The sequence below is a fragment of the Chiloscyllium plagiosum genome, unplaced genomic scaffold, assembly GCF_037043375.1.
Source record: "Chiloscyllium plagiosum isolate Xiang-an unplaced genomic scaffold, Cpla_swu_hap1 HiC_scaffold_30, whole genome shotgun sequence".
Taxonomy (NCBI): Eukaryota; Metazoa; Chordata; class Chondrichthyes; order Orectolobiformes; family Hemiscylliidae; genus Chiloscyllium; species Chiloscyllium plagiosum.
This window is the reverse complement of record NW_028270168.1, coordinates 40,181,523-40,204,395: the sequence shown is the minus strand read 5'-3', so window position 1 is coordinate 40,204,395 and position 22,873 is coordinate 40,181,523. Positions and strand designations below refer to the sequence as shown.

The following is a 22,873-nucleotide window of genomic DNA, read 5'->3' as shown; positions in this document are numbered from 1 at the left end:
ACGCTGAGACACCTGGACGTTAAACTGCGCCGTTTCCAAGTTTTGTTCCCATAGAAACAGCACGCGCTTTGGAGTCAGCGCCTGGGAAAGAACATAGAAAAAAGTGGGATAGAGTGAGAGAGAGGGATGGAGAAAGGAGTATAGACAGCGGGATAGAGAGAAGGAGAGATAGAGAGAGAGTGGGCTGGAGAGAGAAGTAGAGACTGAAGGATAGAGAGATAGAAAGGACAGAGGTAGAGAAACTAATATAGAAGGGGGGATAGAGAGAGGGCGATTGAAATATAGAGGAGAGAGTGGGATAGAGAGAGAGAAGGGGAGTGGGGTAGGGACTGAGGGATAGAGAGATAGAAAGGACAGGGGTAGAGAAAGTAATATAGAAGGGGGATAGAGAGAGAGAGGAATACAGGGGGCAATTGAAATAGAGAGGAGAGAGTGGGATAAAGAGAGGAGAGTGGGATAGGGACTGAGGGATAGAGAGGTAGAAGGGAGAGGAGTTGAGAAAGGAATATAGAGTGGAGGATAGAGAGAAGGAGAGTGGGATAGAGAGAGAGAGGAATAGAGGGGACGATAGAAATAGAGAGGAGAGAGAGAGGAGAGATAGAGAGTGGGTGGAGACAGACATAGAGAGATAAAAGGGAGCGAGGGATAGAGAGCTAGAGAAGGATAGAGATAGAGAAAGGTATATTGGATAGAGAGAGATAAAGAGGATAGAGAGAAAAGGAGACAGATTGAAGGAAGAGAGGAACAGAGAGAGCGTTAGAAAAGGGTGGTAGAGAGATAGTGTGGGATAAAGAGACTGGGATAAAGAGAAGGATACTGTGATAGATTGGAGTAATCCAGGAAGGAGAGAGAGAGAGATAGGGAGAGAAAGATAGAGAGAGGAATAGAGAGATAGAAGAGAGACAGAGAGTAGCAGAGAGTGTGGCATAGAGACTGGAATAAACTGGGATAAAGAGAAGGATACGTGATAGAGAGACGGGAGTAATCTGGAAGCTACAGAGAGAGAGGGACTGGGATAGGGAGAGAGACCAAGTTGAACTGGGATAGGTAGGGAGATTAAGGTAAACCAGGAGAGCTGCAAAAGATGATTCCTCCAATAGATTCACTTTTGAAATATGACCATCCACTACTTGTCAGCAGGAATGTAGAGAAAAAATCTGCAAAGGTGAGGAGGACTCTGCAGTTTTAACTTGAAATCCACCTTCGTTGCTTTGCTTCAATACAGCTTTCCTCCTTTACTTCCCACCAAATGCTCATCTGTGCTGAGTTCTTGCCCTCATGGGTCTAATGGGCCACTGCAATGGACTTGGCTGTTGCTGCTTAAAACTGTTATAAATCTTCAATCTCTTCATCTTCTCAAACTACTATCTCATTCCTAATATCATTTTCATCGAAGATTCTGAAGTGCTGTCACCTCTGACGGACTTCTCTGTATTTGAACTCTTAGGTCCTATTTCTGTTCTCCCAGGGCACTGAGACTTTCCTAGCTAAACCCACCAAGTAATGACCTGTATGCCTGTGATTATAGAGCTATACCTTTTCAACTTCTCTAATCTTTGACTTCCTTCACATTTCGTCTGTGCAACTACCTTTATTATTTCTTACCTTTACCATTGTACTCAGTATGAATGGGTAATGTTCATGTGCCTGTATAGAATATCATTCCATTATTGCCTCTCTCATATTCCTCATTAAGGTTTTCTGTAAAAGTATGACATTAGATATTGGATTGATGAAGATAGCCAATATTACCTCTGCACCATTTTGTTCCATAATTGTCACAGTACTGACCAACTGTTGGTCTGACATCAACAAGTAGATGACTTAGAACCATCTGCTGCTTGCGAGTGGTCAAATCAAATACATTCTGTTCCGAAGTTGATTAATTGCATTATCCTTGATGGACAGTACATTGACTGATATTGACTGCAATGTGGAACAAGGCTGTGGTATAGAAAGTGAAAGCCATCATTACTTCAGATCCACAAGCAGTGGTTTGTAGTTTGGCTACATACCTGCAACAGGTACCATCAATCAAGACTGCCTGCTGCTGCAGCACAGTCTTCTTATAAACTAACCCACTGACATGTTGAGGTTCCAACATCCCATTTCCAGAAAACAACTACTGTCATAGCTACCCCTTTGTCCACGATTCCTTTGCCAACTTCTTTCACCTGTCTTTGGTGACTTATCTGATGTTGCTGTTGCTGTGATACCCTCAGCGGATCCTTTCTGAGCCTCTACAAAGAGTCAAATGATTGCAGCTGCAGCCAGAAGTCAACAATCCAACTGTGCTAGTCTCTCAAATTACGCTAAAATGGCTTAAAAATCTGAAAAAGTATTTACTGAGACTTATTGCAGTAGAAATGGGGACTCTAATAAATAGTATTGTTTGAACCAACTTTTGTTTTTTGGGGGCAGGTACAAGGAAGTCCCAGAAACCATTTTTCTTAAACCTTTATGAATACATTTTGATCAGCCCAAATCCAGTTGATAGTCAGCTGATATTTGGCTTTGCGGGTATGATGGCATCTTGTGTGAATTTCTGCCAGAGGCCATACAACAGTGAAATTTGCAAGTTCAAACTGAATTTGCACATATAAGATGTAAAGGACTTTCAGGCCTAGCTCCTCTAAAAATTCAGCCTGAATACAAATTGCAATGATGTGCTCATTTCTTGGGAAGGGGCTTGAATCCACACACTTCAACTCACAGGCAAGAGAACCAATAACTAAGCTAAATTATCACAGCACACAAATTTTCATTGCCTGGATTTCTTTGTATTGCACAGATTGTTTTAGTTAGTTTAATAGAGTCATAGAGATGTACAGCATGGAAACAGACCCTTCGGTCCAACCCATCCATGCCAACCAGATATCCCAACCCAATCTAGTTCCACCTGCCAGCACCCGGCCCATATCCCTTCAAACCCTTCCTATTCATATACCCATCCAAATGCCTCTTAAATGTTGCAACTGTACCAGCCTCCACCACTTTCTCTGACAGCTCATTCGATATACGTACCACCCACTGCGTGAAAAAATTGCACCTAAACCTATACCCTCTAGTTCTGGTCTCCCCAACCCCACGGAAAAGACTTTGCCTATTTACCCTCTCCATGCCCCTCGTAATTTTGTAAACCTCTATAAGGTCACCCCTCATCTTCCGATGCTCCAGGGAAAACAGCCCCAGCCTGTTCAGTCTCTCCCCATAGCTCAAATCCTCCAACCCTGGCAACATCCTTGTAAATCTTTTCTGAACCCTTTCAAGTTTCACAACATTTTTCCGATAGGAAGGAGACCAGAATTGCACGCAATATTCGAACAGTGACCTAACAAATGTCCTGTACAGCCGCAACATGACCTCCCAACTCCTGTACTCAATACTCTGACCAATAAAGGAAAGCATACCAAACGCCGCCTTCACTATCCTATCTACCTGCGACTCCACTTTCAAGGAGCAATGAATCTGCACTCCAAGGTCTGTTTGTTCAGCAACACTCCCTAGGACCTTACCATTAAGTGTATAAGTCCTGCTAAGATTTGCTTTCCCAAAATGCAGCACCTCGCCTTTATCTGAATTAAACTCCATCTGCCACGTCTCAGCCCATTGGCCCATCTTGTTAAGATCCTATTGTAATCTCAGGTAACCCCCTTCGCTGTCCACTACACCTCCAATTTTGGTGTCATCTGCAAACTTACTAACTGTACCTCTTATGCTCGCATCCAAATCATTTATGTAAATGACAAAAAGTAGAGGACCCAGCACCGATCCTTGTGGCACTCCACTGATCATAGGCCTCCCGTCTGAAAAACAACCCTCCACCACCACCCTCTGTCTTCTACCTTTGAGCTAGTTCTGTATCCAAATGGCTAGTTCTCCCTGTATTTTATGAGATCTAACCTTGCTAATCAGTCTCCCATGGGGAACCTTGTCAAACACCTTACTGAAGTCCATACAGATTACATCTACTGCTCTGCCCTCATCAATCCTCTTTGTTACTTCCTCAAAAAACTCAATCAAGTTTCTGAGACATGATTTCCCATGCACAAAGCCATGTTGACTATCCCGAATCAGTCCTTGCCTTTCCAAATACATGTACATCCTGTCCCTCAGGATTCCTTTCAACAACTTGCCCACCACCGAGGTCAGGCTCACTGGTCTATAGTTCCCTGGCTTGTCCTTACCGCCCTTCTTAAACAGTGGCACCACGTTTGCCAACCTCCAGTCTTCCGGCACCTCACCTGTGACTATCAATGATACAAATATCTCAGCAAGAGGCCCAGCAATCACTTATTTAGCTTCCCACAGAGTTCTTGGGTTCACCTGATCAGGTCCTGGGGATTTATCCACCTTTACCCATTTCAAGACATCCAGCACTTCCTCCTCTGTAATCTGGACATTTTGCAAGATGTCACCATCTATTTCCCTACATCAGTGTTGCCCACAGTTATTAACTCACACTATTGTGTTAGTTGAAATATGGTATAGAAAGTAGTGGAAGTGATAGAAATGTGGTGTGAAATGTCACTAAATAAATAAATAATGCATTGTATTCTGGGCTTCTTCGTTAACTGTTTCACAGTGAAATGCCCACTTTGAACAGGAGAGGGTTAATTTGTGTTTTATCCATTACAGGCCCGTCCCTTCAAAGTGAGTGCCCAGCAGCCTACATCGACTTCACCGGTTCCAAGTCCTCCGAAAGCCAAACCAGTTGCAGTAGATGTCACCAAGCAGACAGAGGAGATTTTAAATGCAATTTTGCCACCCAGGTAAACCAGCAGATTTGTCTTTCAAGAGGCACTTAGGAAATTTGAAGATTCCGGTCCACAAAAAAGTAACATTTCATTTTACAACTAAGATGTTGAATGGCTTTGACAACATGGATGTAACAGGATGTACATTTCCCAGCATTGCAACCTACTATAATCAGAAGCAACTCAAAAATTCAAATTAAAATATCGTCTTTCAAGTCTAATGTAAGCAAATATGGCAACCAGTTTGTGCACGTATTTTCTCTACGTAGAGAAAATAAGATGAACAATGGGTAAATGTGTTTTTGGTGATCTTGGTTTGCTTCCTCATCTATTTTGTCTTCTCTGTCGTAATCGACATGTTTGCCCATACGATCATCTTCCACCTGTCTTCTGCTTTCCAGCTGGATGGCACTGTTTTTCCTTTCCTGATTCCATTCTATTCATCCAGCAGTGGCCAGGAAATCCACAATGGTTTTTTCAGTCAGCTCCACACAGTTAGCTCAGAATTCTCCTTGGCTCCCACTTACATCTTACATCTACACAATTCCTGCAGTGACATCATCCAAAGGCATAGCATTATGCTCCTTCTGTACACTGGAATAACCCACACCAGTGCAGCAGCCTCTGTCAGGACCCCTCCACTGTCTCTGATGTGCAGTTTTTGCTGAGCTGTAACATTTTCCAATTCAACATTAGTAAGAATGGGGGGTAAATTTAAAAAAAAACTTAAAGAAAAGGAAAATTGCAGTGATAATAATTTATTTCACTTGTAGAGGTTCTGTTATCTCAGTTGGCTGTACAGCTGTATTGCTGTGCAGAACACCGCCAACACCATGAATTCAATTCCTGCATTGTCTGAGGTTACAATTGTCTCAAACTCTCAGGTTAAACTACCGCTAGCCATCTGTCTCTGAAAGAGCAGCACTATGATCCTCAGGGACAATGGTGACTCTACCTTGATTTTATTCACTGGACAATTTCATGTAAAGTCATTCAATATTTTGATTTAAGTAACAGGTGTACCACTATGCACTAAGTTCATAAATTTCCAAAAGCTTCATTTGAATACATCATTATGAAGAACACACATACAAACTCCAATATGAACATACAAATCAGGAGTAGAAATAAACCATTGAGCCTGCTGTTCCAGCCAATAAGAGTATGGTTGATCTTTTGTATTCCAACTTCTATGTTCTCATTTTCCCCAAATAATCTTTGATTCCCTTGCTTAACAAGAACCTATCTTAGGAGTATTCAATAACCCTCATCTCCACTGCTTTCTGAGGCAGAGTTCCGAATTTGCAAAACCCTGAGAGAGAAAGAAATGCCCCTTCATCTCCGAGAAGGACGACCACTAGTTTTTAAACAGTGCCCCATTTTTCTCAATTTATTTTTACATTCCTATTTAGCTTCCTTCACAAATTAAACTTGACACATTACGCAATATTAATTCCAATACAATGTGGTCTCTAGTTGGTTCAAAACCTGCTGCTCAAAGAAACTATCTTGTTAGCATTCTGTGAATTCCTCATACAGGCTCCAACTGCTGATCAAAATTTTCCAACTTATACATTAAGTTATATATAGTAATGACCATCACTTTATCATAAGCACCCAAAATTTCTTCTTGAATACTTTGTTGCATATTATGGTTACAGTTACCTGTACACTACTCCCTCTAATAGTGGCTTTACCCCACTGTTCCTCATTTATAGAACATAGAACCGGGATGGGCAATTAATTCTTCCAAGGGGCCACATGAGAAACCTGAGTTGTGTTGGAGGGCTGAACCAACAATAAGTTGAACACAATTTTGCTCAGTATTAATTTTCTCCCTTTGTAAAATGTACTAAATTATATAGTTTTGCACTGAAACTTATAATCAAAAGAATAAGGATATTCTGTTACAATAAAAATATGAAATTGTGGAGTAGGTCAAATATAGAAGAAATAAACAGTAAAAACAATAATTTCAGTATTTCATTTTATTTTTAACATGTTAATCTCACAACCCAATAATGAGAAGTTGTTTCATTATTGTTCAGTATTAAAAACAACAAACAATTCTATACAAAAAGCAATAAGTGCTTTTGATGTTTTTCAGTTAATTTTACTTGTTTAGTGAGAAAAAGCCAGTCTGTTTTGGGCTTGAACAAGTGCACTGAAATCTGGTTGAATGTCTGAGGTGGATATGCGAAGGACAGCTGAGAGGTGATCATCAGTGATAGAGGATCTGTATTTGGATTTGTTGAACTTCATCACTGAGAATGTCTGTTCGCATATATAGGTAGATCCAAAAAGGACTAGAATCTTCTGAGCATGCCTCCTCATGTGTGAAAAGTTCTCCTCTTTGAGGGAAGAGTAAAAATCAAACAGTGAGACTGACCTAAAGTACTTTGCCAGAAGTGTGTCTGACTGCAGGTCAATGAGTTCAAGCTGAACATCATTAGGTGCATTCTCCACATTGCATGTAAATGGGGAAAAAAATCATGTGCATTTCATTCTCAACCATTTTAAAGTCTTGAAATCGCCTTGAAAAGTCACCATAGGTGACTTCTAACATAGATGAGTACCTGTGGAGGTGATCAGCTGAAGATGTGGTTTCCTTCAGTGTTGGCAAGTGAGTGAGAATGTTGTCCTCCATTTGGCTTGAGAGAAGCTGCAACTTTCTAATAAAAACCTTCACCAAGTTGTACATTTCATGCACAAAAGGGCCCTTACACTGCAGTTTCACATTTAGTTCATTCATAAGTGCAGTCACATCAACAGCAAAACCAAGATCTGCAATCCAGTCTGCATCTGAAAGCTGTGGAATGCCATTCCCTTTCTTCACACAGAAATCTTGAATCTCTCCTCTCAGGTCCCGTACATTTTTCAGCATTTTGTCCAGGCTGAGCCACCTGACAGCTGTGTGGTGCCTATGTCACGATGTTCAGTCTCATTTTCCTCCAAAAGTGCAACAAACTGCCTGTGATTCAAAGCTCTTGCCCTGATGAAGTTAACTATTTTAGTTACAACATTAACCACATGGTTAATTTTTAACACTGACTTACACAACACTTCCTGATGTATAATACAATGCAAAAATACCAATTTCTGTTCAGGGTCAATTTCTGTTACTTTATCCTGCATTCTCTTTAAGAGTCCAACATTTTTTCCCGTGAGATTTGGACAACTATCCGTTGTCACATCAGCTTGCCAGCTTGTCCCATTTTAGTCTCAATGTGTCCAAACATGCATTTACCACCGTGAACAAATCATTACCAATTGTTGTTCCTTTCATTGACTGCATGGCTGACAGCTCCTCCGTGATTTTAAAGTCCGTAGTTATCCCACATACCAAGGTGAGTAGCTGGGCTGTGTCACATACGTTGCAGCTCTCATCCAAAGCCAAGGAAAAAAAAGTCAAAGTTGACCGCTTTGTGCTGCAGCTGAAGCTCCAGATTTCTCGCGATGTCCCCAATCCTTCTCGTTACAGTGCATCGGGAGAGGGGCACATTTTCAAATGCCTCCTTTTGCTCCGGGCATATTAGTTCTGCAGAGTCCAACAAACACTCCTTAATAAACTCTCCATCAGAAAACGGTTTGCTTTTTCTGGTGATTTTGAGGGATATGACATAACTTGTCTTGGTGTGAGCTGACATTTTGAAGGCTAGCCAGCAAGCATCCCTTTTAGCTGTTCACGCACACACGCACATACACGTGCATATATGTCCATACATAAATAAAAAAAGCATCCTTTTCAAAACAAAAGCAACACAGTTGTATTGCGTGCATGGCATTAATACTTTTTCATTTATGTTCTAATTTAAGATTGACCTCATGCGGGCCAGACAGGAACAACCAAAGGGCCCGTGGGCCGTAAAATGCCCAGGTCTGACATAGAACATAGAAAAGTACAGCACAGAACAGGCCCTTTGGCCCATGATGTTGTGCCAAAGTTTAATCCTAATATAAACTATAGTAACTTAACCTATGCACCCCTCAACTCACTGCTATCCATGTGCATGTCTAGCAGTCGCTTAAATGTCCCCAATGACTCTGCTTCCATCACCACAGCTGGCAACGCATTCCATGCATTCACAACTCTCTGCGTAAAGAACCTACCTCTGACGTCTCCTTTATACCTTCCTCCTAATATCTTCAAACTATGACTCCTCGTACCAGTCAATCCTGCCCTGGGGAAAAGTCTCTGACTATTGACACTATCTATCCATTCATTATTTTGTACACCTCGATCAGGTCTCCTCTCTTCCTCCTTCTCTCCAGACAGAAAAGTCTGAGCTTATTCAACGTTTCTTCATAAGGCAATCCCTCCAGTCCAGGCAGCATCCTGGTAAACCTTCTATGCATCCTCTCCAAAGCCTCTGTATCTTTCCTATAGTAGGGTGACCAGAACTGGACACAATATTCCAAGTGTGGTCTCACCAGGGACTTGTAGAGCTGCAGCAAAACCTCCCAGCTCTTAAACTCAATCCTCCTGCTAATGAAAGCCAAAACACCATATGCCTTCTTAACAACCCTATCCACTTGGGTGGCAACTTTGAGGAATCTATGCACTTGTACACCCAGATCCCTCTGTTCCTCCACACTGCCAAGAATCCTGTCTTTAATCCTATATTCAGCATTCGAGTTTGACCTTCCAAAATGCATCACTTCGCACTTATCCAGGTTGAACTCCATCTGCCATTTCTCAGCCCAGCTCTGCATCCTGTCAATGTCGCCTGTCTATACCTAATAAAGTTCAACATTTTGATCTCCTAAACCAAGGTAATCTCATCTCTAACATTTGCACAAATGCCATTCCTGATTAATAGTGCTACCCCCTCACCTTTGCTTAGCATTCTGTTTTCCTTCAGCGTCATGTTCCCTCAGTATTAAGGATCCATTCCGTGTCATCCTTAACTGAACTGAAAATGTGTTGCTGGAAAAGCGCAGCAGGTCAGGCAGCATCCAAGGAGTAGGAGAATCGACGTTTCGGGCATGAGCCCTTCTTCAGGAAGGGCTCATGCCCGAAACGTCGATTCTCCTGCTCCTTGGATGCTGCCTGACCTGCTGCGCTTTTCCAGCAACACATTTTCAGCTCTGATCTCCAGCATCTGCAGTCCTCACTTTCTCCTTGTCATCCTTAAGCCTTGTGTCTATAATGCTGTACAATCATATTTATTCACTTCAGTGTCGGTTGTCATCAAACATTTACTTTGTTATGAATGTTACACACGTTCAGGTACAGAGCTTTTATTTTGTCTCTGTTATTTTTTAACAACTAACCTCGATTGTTAATTTTTTCCTAGTTTTGTTTTTCTTAGCCCCTTCCTGTATTTCGTGACCCCCATTTATCAGAATACTGTTGTCCTTTCTTGCACTCTGTAATATGCCACATCCTCCCACATTTGATTCCTTGCCCCTCATTATTTAGTTTCAGATTATCTCTACTTCCTTAGTTATACAGTTCTGGGAGCTCAAAATCCTGCCTGTTAACTCTCTCTTCACAGATACTGCCTACCTGATTGAGTGTTTCTAGTTTTCTCTCTTTTAATTTCAAGCTAAGATTAGTCTGAATCCCAGGTTTTGTACAGTTGATGTTGATCCAGTGAGATTAATGTTATCCATTGAATGTGAGTTTCAACTCAGTCCCCAGTGACCATAAAGCAAAAGTCATCTGATACTGGATTGGCAGCCTCACGCAAGATAACACAAAGATGGCTGACTGACAGAACGAGTGCTCTTCCACAATGGAGTTGGAAAATAGAATTGTTAGGAAGTAGGAAGAAAGCTTTTTTGTGCATCTGTTCAGTGCTCTACCAGCTTGGCATCGTTGTGTTCAATCCTGGCAGGCTTCGACGATATTCCAAATAGAAGATTGACACAAGACTTGAATAGTACAAAATCTTTAAGTATATACTATTGATAGAAAAAGAAACACAAAGCAGATGGAGAGCAATTTCCAAAAAGAAAGATAATTTCACAATTCCAGTTCATTTGTAACTCTCAGTGGCTTACATTTTGTTGCAGAGAATGGACAGAGAATTCTCAGCTGTGGATTCAGCAGGTATCCAGTACTCCCTGCACTCGGATTGATGTTGTCCATCTGCAGGAACAACTGGATCTCAAGCTGCAGCAGAGGCAAGCTCGAGAGACTGGAATTTGCCCTGTCCGTAGGGAGCTATACTCTCAATGCTTTGGTAAGTCTCTTCAGGACTGGTTTCTCATTTGTCAATATGGTTATAATCTGTTATAAGCACAAACGTTAATAACAAATCTTCAGAGAAATTCAATGATCTGGCTTTTATTGCATAATCTCTAATCAGAAACCCTTTGTGAATCTCAAAGAACAAAATTTAACACAGTTACAATATGGTTTAATGCATCGGTGCAGAAGCAAAATATCTACACATTTAAAATTCTGTGATGAATCTTATGTTTTATTGACTAAGTGCAAGTTTCACTTGGTTCCTGCTGTGAAGCCTGAAGTGAAATATCTTGTCTTAACTTATTAAACTACCTCATTAACTACCCATCCCACCCTTATGGCTTCCCTCTCATTTGATTTTATCTAAATATTACCACGTGTCCTTTCTGAAGCAACGTGGCACCCACTGAAAGAGCAGCAAGTCTTGTGCCATTTTTAAAAGTCCATTATGTACCCAGGAAAACTCTGTCAGTCAGAGATGCCCTGCAAAGTCCCTGACATTTGTTCCAGCACAGCAATGAGAAAATTGGCAACTCGCTATGCTGACAGGAATCTGGAAGCCCTGCAGAATGATGGTGTATAGATGTGGATACCCTCTTTGCCCAGGACCAGCTGTGGAGGCTACAACACCAGACCATCCAGCTGAGGCCAGTTTCAGTTGTCTAGAGGAATACTCTACAGCGTAGAATGACTTGCTCCACTTGGCCAGCATCTTCTCTCTGATACCTCACACTATTTCTGTTGCTGTACTAGAGTCCCACCAAGACTTATACTCTACCACTCTCACTGTTGCCTGCAATATCTCTCCCAACTGCTCTCACCTACTCCAAACTCCTGACACCACTAACCCTGCAGTTCCTATGCATGAGCTATTCAGTTATTCAGGACTCTTCCTATTTGCAACAAAAGTAACAGCTGTGGCACCCACTTGCATTCTGCCTTTCTCAAATCCCAGGTGGAAAACAGCCCACAATAGGGAAGAAAGACAGGTGGTGCATTGCCCACCTTTGCCTCCTCATTGCTATGTGGAGGGCATTGATATTCTGATTTCCTCAGTGACTGACTGTGTCTAAACCCCTGAAGTGTTTTTCAAGGCTGGCCTTGACTCACTGTGTTGGCACTGCCTAAGTGAAGGCTATGTCCCTTGGCGTCATTGAGGACTTCTGCCAACCTGGATAAGCCTCCTGGGTTTGTGCATGTGTTAAATGGCAAAGCAAGGCAGAGGAAGGGGCACTGTATCCTTGCAGCAGTATTATAATGACAGTTCTTGGTAAAGTCCGCACTGAGTATTTTCAGTGCAGTATTGTCCTGTAAGTGGATCACAGATGTCCCATGAGGATTTTTAGAGACTGCCTCATGTCAGATGCTAATGTCTGTGAATGTGGGATGTGTGTGGCCAGTGCCCATAATGCATGCTGGTACCAATTTGTTACATGTCAAGAATTCCTGACATCTAGTTTGTTGGTGTGTTTGATAAGAGAGAAAGCTGAATATTAATGAGGCAAGTTTGCCATTAAGAAGGCATCGAACAAGCAATAATGCTGAATTGGCAACTTGCTGCTGCCTAGTGAGAAACTTGCTCAACCTTGCCACAAATCTTGTTATTACACCCATCTCTCAGGCATGAATATGGTTCCATTCTGTGTTCTCAGTTGGCAAGGGACAACTGTAAACAGTGGTAGAAGCCAAATGTCAGATTCAGGTGACTCGCCCATCTGCCATCTATGTATCTGAGTTAACATTGATTTGAGACTTGGCCATGCGGTAGGTCTTGTTCACATCTGTGCTGATTTATGCTCATAACTCAAGGGGTTTAGCATTAAAGTAGTTAAGTATTGAGTTTATAAACCCAGTATCGATAATCCAGCTTTGTTTAGTGAGGTTTAATAAAGTAAATGTTAGTAACCCCCTCATTTCTTTCTTCCAATTTCACTTGGAAAGACACTTACGTGCTCCTGTACTTTCTGTGTTCATTGGCAATCCTCCTGTGTGCCATGCTTGGATCTGACAGTAATCAAGCTCTTCAACTTTGGAGCATCACATCCAAACTCAAGCACGTTCCTTGAATGGAAAAGCACTCAACTGAACAGTCAAATTATCTTAAATGCATTAAAAGGCACACATTCAGTAAGCACTTAAATTATATGCTGTGTTCCTCATTCATGTACTTGATTTAAAAACATAAACTACATTAAAAAAAAGTGACACAGCATTCTGTTGTTGTGACATGTGTGCTGTGAAAGACACAGGATATTTTCTGAGTTTTGCATTTTTCAATGGATTTTATAGATGAACTAATCAGGCAAGTGACCATAAACTGTGCCGAGCGAGGATTACTGTTGCTGCGAGTCCGCGATGAGATCCGAATGACCATTTCTGCCTATCAGACACTGTACGAAAGCAGTGTGGCTTTTGGGATGAGGAAAGCTTTACAAGCAGAAGAGGGCAAAACTGACATGGAAAAGAAGGTAAGCATTTGGGTTGATTTAAAAATCCTCATTCAGTGCCCATGTGAGTAGGTTGGTAATTTTCAAACAGTTAACAGGACACAGAAACGCCATGACCACCCTAATCCTCAGTGATGGTGGAATCCACCATTTGATTGCAAAAGACCCAAGTTTGAAGCATTTGCAACCAACTTCAGCGAGCAGAAACCTCCTCCTGAGGACTCCACCATCACAGATTTCAGTCTTCAGTCAATGTGATTCTTCCCATATGTTAGAAAATGGATGACTGCATTGGATACCAGAAAGGCTGTGGACCCTATCCTCTATCCTGGCTGTAATGGCAAGCTGTTCCAGCATAACTGACATCAATTCAACAATGTAAAAGATTGCTCAGGTATATCTATCCACCAAAAGCAGGACAATCCATTCTGGCCAATTACTGCCCATGAGTCCACTCTTAATCAGCAGTAAAGTGATAGGAGATGTTATGTTAAATTTATTACCTGTCTTCTGATGTTTAGTTTGAGTTCTCCCAGGAACACTTGGCTCCAGATTCCATTACATCCTCTGCCCTCATATGGACTAAACAGCTGAACTCCAGAGGAACTGACCTTGAGGTCAAGGTTGCATTTGGTAGACTGTGGCATCAAGGAGACCTCACAAAATTAAAGTCAATGGAATCAGGGGAGAAAGTCTCCACTGGCTGCTTCATACCTACTGTAAAGAGAGCTGATTGTGGTTATTAGAGCCAACTTATTTTACACATAAGTATCTCAGGTTACTGTCTATGCCTAAACATTTTCAACTGGTTCATCAATGACTTTCCTTCTGTCTGAAATCAATAGTGGAGCTCTTCACTGATGATGGCACAGCGTTCATTATGCCTCAGATTATGATGCAGAATAGGGCTTAGAAGCAAGATCTGGGCAACATTAGGGATTAGGCTGATTTCACAAGAAATATTTGTGCTAGGTAATGATCATCTTCAGAAAGAAAGTTCAATGATCTCTCCAACTTTCAATAACATTACCATTGCTGAATCTGCCACTGGCAACATCCTGGGGTTCACTGAAACTTAACTGGATCTGCTACAAAAATACTGTGGCTCTAAGAGCAGGTCAGAGGCTAGAAACCCTGCAGCATGAGCCTCCTGACCTAACAGCCTGGCTATCATCTACAAAGCATAAGTCAGGAATGTGATTAAATACTTTCCACTTGCCTGTATGATTACAGCTCTGAAAATATGCAAAATGCTGACACTATACAGGAAATGTCTGCTTGATTATCACTATGTTCATCACATCAAACGTTTACTCTTTTTTTACCAAAGATATGTTGCTGCAACTCACAAGGTTTCTTTAACATCACCTGCCAAACCCATGACCTGGACTACAAGGGCTGCAGGAGCTTAGGAACACCACCGTCTGCAAAGTTATCTCCAAAAGCAGGCACCATCCTATACTGGAAATATATAGCCATTCTTCAGAATTAGAATTAGGTTTATTGTCATGTGTCCCCAAGGACAGGGATACAGTAGTGCAGTTACAAGTTTACAATGTCGCCATTCACAGTGCCATCTTAGGTACAAAGTAACTAAATACATAATCTTAGGTAAAAAGTGCAGGTTCATAGCTCCTTGAAAGTGGAGTCGCAGGTAGATAGGATAGTGAAGAAGGCGTTTGGTGTGCTTTCCTTTATTGGTCAGAGTATTCAGTACAGGAGTTGAGAGGTCATGTTGCGGCTGTACAGGACATTGGTTTGGCCACTGTTGGAATATTGCATGCAATTCTGGTCTCCTTCCTATTGGAAAGATGTTGTGAAACATGAAAGGGTTCAGAAAAGATTTACAAGGATGTTGCCACGGTTGGAGGATTTGAGCTCTCGGGAGAGGCTGAACAGGCTGGGGCTGTTTTCCCTGGAGCGTCGGGGGCTGAGGGGTGACCTTATAGAGGTTTACAAAATTATGTGGGGCATGGATAGGGTATATAGGCAAAGTATTTCCCTGGGGTGGGGGAGTCCAGAACTAGAGGTTTAGTGTGAGAGGGGAAAGATATAAAAGAGACCTACGGGCAACGTTTTCACACAGAGGGTGGTACATGTATGGAATGAGCTGCCAGAGGAAGTGGTGAAGGCTGGTACAATTGCAACATTTAAGAGGCATTTGGATGGGTATATGAATAGGAAGACTTTGGAGGGATATGGGCCAGGGGCTGGCAGGTGGGACTAGATTGGGTTGGGATATCTGGTCGCATGGATGGGTTGGACCGAAGGGTCTGTTTCCATGCTGTACTTTTGTTTGACTCTATAAGTTTAAACGTTAAAATTTCAGCTCTTGTCAATATAATGTGGTAAATAAGAAATAATGTCAAAAATTACAAATTACAGTCCTTTAGTCATGGCCTACAGTCGCTTTACGTTGAGTTCTCCTAAAGAGGGCCCGATCTTACCCCACACCATGCTCCATGTCTCTCTGCATACTGGGCCCGATCTCGCCCAGTCCCGGGCCCGGTCTCTCCCTGTCCCGGGCTCGGTCTCTCCCTGTCTTGGGCTTGATCTCTCCTCAAGTTCAGCTCTATCCCTGCGTCTCCATATTACTGTCTTACCACCAACCACCATTTGTGTTCACCAGCTGCCTCACCACAGGCTGCCAGAGTCTTGCTGTGGTTTTGCTCAGGGCTCCCAGTTGCTTCGGTGATGGCATAGACCACCAGCGTTCTGCCTCATTGCTGACTGTCAAAGTCTCTGTGCTCCCAGCCACTGCTGTCACCGTCACCATGACTAAACTCCCTCCAGCAGGTAAATAGAGAAAAAAAACAAAAATAAAGCAAGAAAAGAAGCTGTACAAGCAGTTAAAGCAGACAAGCTCTGGATCAGGAGCCCTATTCAGCTACCATCTTGGCTCCTCCTAATTCAGTGACACTCGGTCAAAATCCTGGACATTGGCTAACCATCAGAAGTATAGGTCCAATCCAGCCTGTCACACCACTATCTTCTCAATAATAATTAGGGATAACCAATAAATACAAGCCTTTCTTTCTCATAAAAGAAAACAAAATGGAATTTGACTTCATTTTCCATTCCATGTTATATTAAAACTTGTGAGCATATTTTCCCTGGTTAGATCATTGATTTGGAAGCAGAAAAGAAAGAACTGGAGAGACAACTGAACGAGCAGAAAGCGAAGTGTGAAGCCATAGAGAAAAGGGAGAATGAAAGACGTCAGGTGGAGGAGAAGAAGCATGCAGAAGAAATACAGTTTCTCAAACGGACTAACCAGCAGCTTAAGGTAAACAAAACAAATTAAGCTATAGTTGGTATTTTCTAATTCAAACTGATTAGACAAAGTATCCATATATTTTACTTTATCCTTTGCAACTTTGGTATCATCTGTTGGTGAGGATTATTAAATATAATAATATAAAATTAGCCCCTTTGGTAAATCCTCATTTTGAGGTACAATGAAACAAACAAATTTTCTCTATTTAGTTAAATGTCAACATGAAACATGAGGGTTTGCATTTTCTCAGTTTTGGGGTCACCTTGTTCAATATTTTCTGAATCTTCAATGCACTCAAAAACAAATCGTGAGCAAGTGACTGAGGAAGTAGGGATCATTGCCATTTTATAAGCTCACTAACAGCTGATTCAGCAACTGTGTAATGAACTAAAATGAATATGTATGAGGAAAGAGTTGAAAAATGTGGTGCTGGAAAAACACAGCAGGCCAGGCAGCATCTGAGGAGCAGGAGAATCGACATTTCGGGTATAAGCCCTTCTTCAGGAATGCGCTCCCCTCATTCCTGAAGAAGGGCTTATGCCCGAAACATCGATTCTACTGCTCCTCGGATGCTGACTGGCCTGCTGTGTTTTTCCAGCACCACATTTTTCAACTCTGGTACTCCAGCATCTGCAGTCCTCACTTTCTCTCATGTATGAGGAAATCAAAGTTGTTATTGTTCTCAGATGGAATAGCATTGCAAAGTTCCTCACTTGGTCTCCACCAAACATTGGTTGGTAATCTCATATCATCCATCTGTTTATATTTGTGGATATTCTTCACTGTGATGTTTGGTTTCCAAGTTCATTGCCTTTTAATTTTACTCAAATATACTGACCTCGGTTTTCTATTTTGTGTACCCACATAAAATAACTGTTCTTAAGTCTAAACTTTTAGCCAAAAAGTACAAGTTGACTTTGAAGTCCATCCTGTCCTATCATCTTGCAATCTCAGAAATGCCAGCTTGGAGTATGTAGCACACGACAGTGAAATGGTAGCCTTGCTAGTATGCATTGATGTGTGCAGACATGAATAGCTGGACTGCCATTTTCAATGTTATGCTTGTCTATGATTCTGTCAATAAGTGGGTTTGTACCAGGGCAGGTTTGACCTAAGCAGCACTTGGGTGTAAATACAAATAAATTATGTTTTATTCTGTCATGGGATGTTGATATTGCTGGCTGGGCCAGCATTTTTTGCCCAAGTATAGTTACCTTCAATCTGCCTTCTTGAACCGTCATACTCCATTTGTAATCAAAATTTTTGGCTAAAAGGTGGGGGTTGACTAAGGCACGATAAGTGAAAAATTAATGTTCTTTTAGCCCAAAGATCAAGGTGATTAATTTACGAGATCAATCATTACTTGAGTATATGAAGTGGTCACTTTAAACGACTTGGGTGGGGTGGTGGTGGGTAATCAGGAGAAGTTGTTCAGATTTCCAAAGTCAAGGGGACAACTATGAGAATGGCCCAGTCAATGCAGGGCTGAGAGTGTTGTACTTAAATGCATAAAGTATATGAAACATGCTAACTGAGCTTGTAGCACAGATTGAAATTGCCAGTGCAATGGTGTGGGCATTACAGAGTCGTGATTGCAAGGAGACCATGATTCAGAACTAAATATCCAGGGACATGCAACCTGTCAAAAGGACAGGCAGATAGGCAGAGTAGTGGGGTTGCCTTGTTAGTGAGAAATGAAATTAAATTGATAGCAAGACCAATATAGGATCAGAAGGTGTAGAAAAAGGCCCTAATGGGAGTTATGTACAGGCTTCCTAGCAGTAGTCAGGATGCAGCGCAGAAAATAAATCAGGAAATAGAAAAGGCATGTAAGAAAGACATAACTACAATAATCATGGAACATTTCAATATGCAAGTGGACTGGGAAAATGAGGTGAGTCGTAGATTCTAAGAAAAGGAATTCATGGGATGTGTACATGATGATTTTCTGGAGCAGCTTGTGGTGGAGCTCACCACGAACAGGCAATTCTGGATTTAGAGATGTGCAATGAGGTAGACTTGCTTAGGGAGTGACTGCAATAATTAGAATTCACCTGATAGTTTAAGGGCATGAAGCTTGAGTCAGATGTGATGGTATTACAACTGAGTAAAGGTAACTGCAAAGATGTTGCGGAGGAGCTGACCAGAGTTGATTGGAAGGGGATCCTAGCAGGGAATATAGTGGAGCAACAATACAGGGATTTCTGAGAGGTAATTTGGGAGGCACAACAGAAATTCATCCCAAGGAAAGAGAAATAGACTAAAGGGAGGCCAAGGCAATCATGGCTGACAAGGGAATTTTGGGACAGCATAAAAGCAAAAGAAAAAGTATTCAATGTGAAGATTAATGGGAAGCCTTTAAAAACCTACAGAGTAAAATTGACAAAACAAGTTGGGAAGAAGATGAAATATGGTCTTGGAATAATAGAGAAGATTGCAAAAGTTTTTTTTTTAGATATATAAGAGCTAAGAGAAAGGCAAGAATGGACACTGGACCACTGGAAAATGGGGCTGGAGAGTTAGTAATTGGGAACAAAAAAAAGGTGGTGGAACTGAATAGGTACTTTGCATTAATCATCATGGTAGATGACACTGGTAGCATACCAGAACTTTGAGAGTCATTGGGAGAGGTGAGTCTATTGGCCATGCGAAGGAGAAAGTGCTGGGGAAACTGAAAGATAAATGACTGGACTACACACAGGATTCTGAAGGAGATAGCTGATCAGATTGTGGAAGCATTGGTGGTAATCTTTCAGGAATCACTGGAGTCAGGGAGGTTCACAGAGGACTGGAAAATGACTAATTCAACACCCCTGTTCAAGAAGGGAGGAAAGCAGAAGTCAGGGAACTAACTATAGGCTGGTTAGCCTAATCTTGTTGGTTGGTAAGATTTTAGAGCCTATGATAAAGGATGCGATTGTGGAGTACTGGGAAGTGCATGGCAAAATAGAGCTGAGTTAGCATGGCTACGTCAAGGGGATGTCATGCCTGACAAATTTGTTAGAATTCATTGAGGAGGTAACAAACAAGTTAGATGAAGGAGAGCCATTTAAATTTCCAGAAGGCCTTTGACAAGGTGTGGCACAGGAGGCTGTCAAATAAGATAAGAGCCCTTGGTGTTAGGGTAAGGTACTAGCGCAGATAGAGGATTGGCTGATTGGCAGAAAATGAGGATAAAGAGGTATTTTTCAGGATGGCTGCTGATGTCTTCTGGATTTCCGCAGGGGGCAGGACCACAACTACTCACATACTGACAATGTGGACAAAGGTACTGAGGGTATTGTTGCTAAGTTTACAGTTGACATTAAGATAGGGACAGGTGCCATTGAGGTAAGGAGGTTGTAGAAGGACTTGAACAGGCTAGGATAGTGGGCAAAGAAGTGGCAGAAGGAAAACAATATGGCTGTGTAAGGCTGTACACTTTGGTAGGAAGAATAGAGGCATAGACTGTTTTCTAAATGGGGAAAGACTTTGGAAATCTGAAGCACAAAGGGACTTCAGAGTCCTAGTTCAGGATTTTCTTAAGGTTAAAATGGAGGTTCAGTTGGCAGTTGGGAAGGCAAATGCAACAATAACATTCATCTCAATAGGGCTAGATTTAAGATGTACTGCTAGATTACTGAGGACTTGTGATCCAAAACATGCCTCCAGCTAAACTGTTCCAGTGCAACTACAACATTGGCATCTATCTGGCAATGTAGATACATCCTGTCCTCAAAGCAAGACAAAAGCAATCCAATCAATTACCACTCACATAAAACAAATAACTGTAGATGCTGAAGATTTGAAACAAAACCAGAAATTATTGACAAAACTCAGCAGCATCTATGGGATGTAAGCAGAGCTGATCTTTTGAGAATTGCTGAATAATTGAACAACTTAGCAGCAATAATTGCTCACCAGTGCTTAGTTGGATTCCACCAGGGCCACTTGGTTCCAGATATCATTAAAAATATGGACAATAAAGCTGAACATGGGAATGGAGTTGAGAGTGATTCCCTTGACATTGAATGTGACATCAGGTGACTGTAGTAAAACTGGAGTCAATGGCAATCAGAAATAAAAGTTTTCACTCATCCTAGCAAAACAAAGACTGGTGTCGTTTTGGAAGGTATCTCATCCCCAAAATATTATTGCAGGAGATTCTTAGAGTAGTGTCTTAGGCTCAATCTTCAGGGCCTTCATCAATGACCATTCCTCTTATCATAATGTCAGAAGTGGATATGCTTGCTTATGCTTACTTCAACACTATTTGCGACTCTTTAAGTACTGAAGCAGACTGTGACTGCACGCAGCAATAACTGGACATTTCTGATGATGAGCTTATGCCTGAAACATCGATTCTCCTGCTCCTCGGATGCTGCCTGACCTGCTGTGCTTCCTCTTGACACAACATTCTGACTTGGACTGATAAGTAACAAATAACATTTGCATTATTAGTGCCACACCAGGACCATCTCCAACAAGAGTATCTAACCATATCTCCTTAACTTTTAATTAAATTACCACTGCTGAGTCCACAACTATTAAACATCCTGAACATTGACCATTGACTAGAAACTTAACTGAACCCACATTACAGATACCATGGCTTCAAAAGCAGGTCAGATGCTGGAAATTCTCCAGCAAGTCACTACTGTCCTGACTCCCTGAAGTGGTGGTTAACTTTGATGCAAGAAATAGTTTCAGGGCATTGATGTTTTCACTCTCTCCCATTGTCTTGCAACCTCCAATGTGAATTATCTACAAGGCACAAGTCAGAATGTATTGGAATACTCTCCACTTGCCAGGGTGAGAGCAGCTCCAACAACATGCAAGAAGTTTGACATCATCTAAGTCAAAGTAGCGCATCAAGATTGCTTTGACGGCACCTTCGAAACATGTTCATCTAAAAGAATAAGAGTAGGAGACAAAGGGTGACACCACAATCTGCAAGTGCCCCTCCAAGTCACACACAATTATAACTAGAAACTACATCACTGTTCCTTCTCGGTCACTGGGTCAAAACCAAGAACTCCCTTCCTAAAAGCAAAGTGCATGTACATAGACCCCCAAAATTGCAGTGACTCAAGAGGCTGCTCACTATCACCTTCTCCAGGACATGTTGGAATGTTTAATAAAGGGCTGATCTTGCCAGCTATGTTTCATTTTTTAAAAAAAGCAACAGTTCAATTTAAATGATTTCACAGTTCGTAATAATCTGAATCTAATTTGGACACGTACACACTTGTGTATGTCTGTGCAGATGTATAGATAAAAATTATAGTTTTTGTATGCCTTGTTACTTATGCACTTAGTTTATGCTTGTTACTTAAATAATTATCATCCAATTATAGTGGATTTTGTCACTTTTGAAAGGAATATTAGTCACAAAATGAATTTCTTTTCTTATCCTAGGCACAACTAGAAGGCATCATATCACCAAGGAAATGAAACTATGCACTTGCTCTCCAATATTGACTTTTAAGTATACTATGCTCTCATACTATTACTGTAATTTAAACTGTTTACAAGTTATTATATAGGCAAAGGTTTCAGTCTATTGAATATAATCTCAATGCTCTAAAGACTAGTAATAGTTTGTGAGAAGATTTGTACCTCGGGTGCTCGTTGTTGTGGTTCTGTTCGCCGAGCTGGGAATTTGTGTTGCAGACATTTCGTCCCCTGTCTAGGTGACATCCTCAGTGCTTGGGAGCCTCCTGTGAAGTGCTTCTGTGATGTTTCCTCCGGCATTTATAGTGATTTGTATCTGCCGCTTCCGGTTGTCAGTCAGTTCCAGAACTGACAACCGGAAGCGGCAGATACAAATCACTATAAATGCCGGAGGAAACATCACAGAAGCGCTTCATAGGAGGCTCCCAAGCACTGAGGATGTCATCTAGACAGGGGACGAAATGTCTGCAACACAAATTCCCAGCTCGGCAAACAGAACCACAACAGACTAGTAATAGAAATGGAGCAGAGATTCTATGGATGAATAAATACTGTGCAAGTACAATATATAATTTATTTAGCAAGTGACACTTATATAATCCCTGTTAATCCTCTTTGCAAAGAGGTCCATGGAATGATGTATTCTCTGGTCCTGACAATGTTGTATGTTTACACTATATTCACCATGGTAGGGCAATAAACACTCAGTTTGCACCTATTCTAGTGCCGCAAAGAAGTGTTCCAGTAATAATTCCAGAGCTAG

The 22,873-nt window shown here is 41.5% G+C and overlaps 1 protein-coding gene across 1 annotated transcript; it reads left to right on the top strand.

Annotated features, from left to right (window-relative positions):
* The first annotated feature begins 74 nt into the window (after nucleotides 1-74).
* On the top strand, nucleotides 75-22,396 carry dnali1 (dynein, axonemal, light intermediate chain 1). The gene is made up of 6 exons (XM_043717876.2): nucleotides 75-1,165; nucleotides 4,639-4,772; nucleotides 10,776-10,945; nucleotides 13,243-13,421; nucleotides 16,522-16,686; nucleotides 22,075-22,396. The coding sequence occupies exons 1-6, from the start codon at nucleotides 1,085-1,087 to the stop codon at nucleotides 22,108-22,110; spliced, it is 765 nt and encodes a 254-aa protein (XP_043573811.1). The 5' UTR covers nucleotides 75-1,084; the 3' UTR covers nucleotides 22,111-22,396.
* Nucleotides 22,397-22,873: the final 477 nt, after the last annotated feature.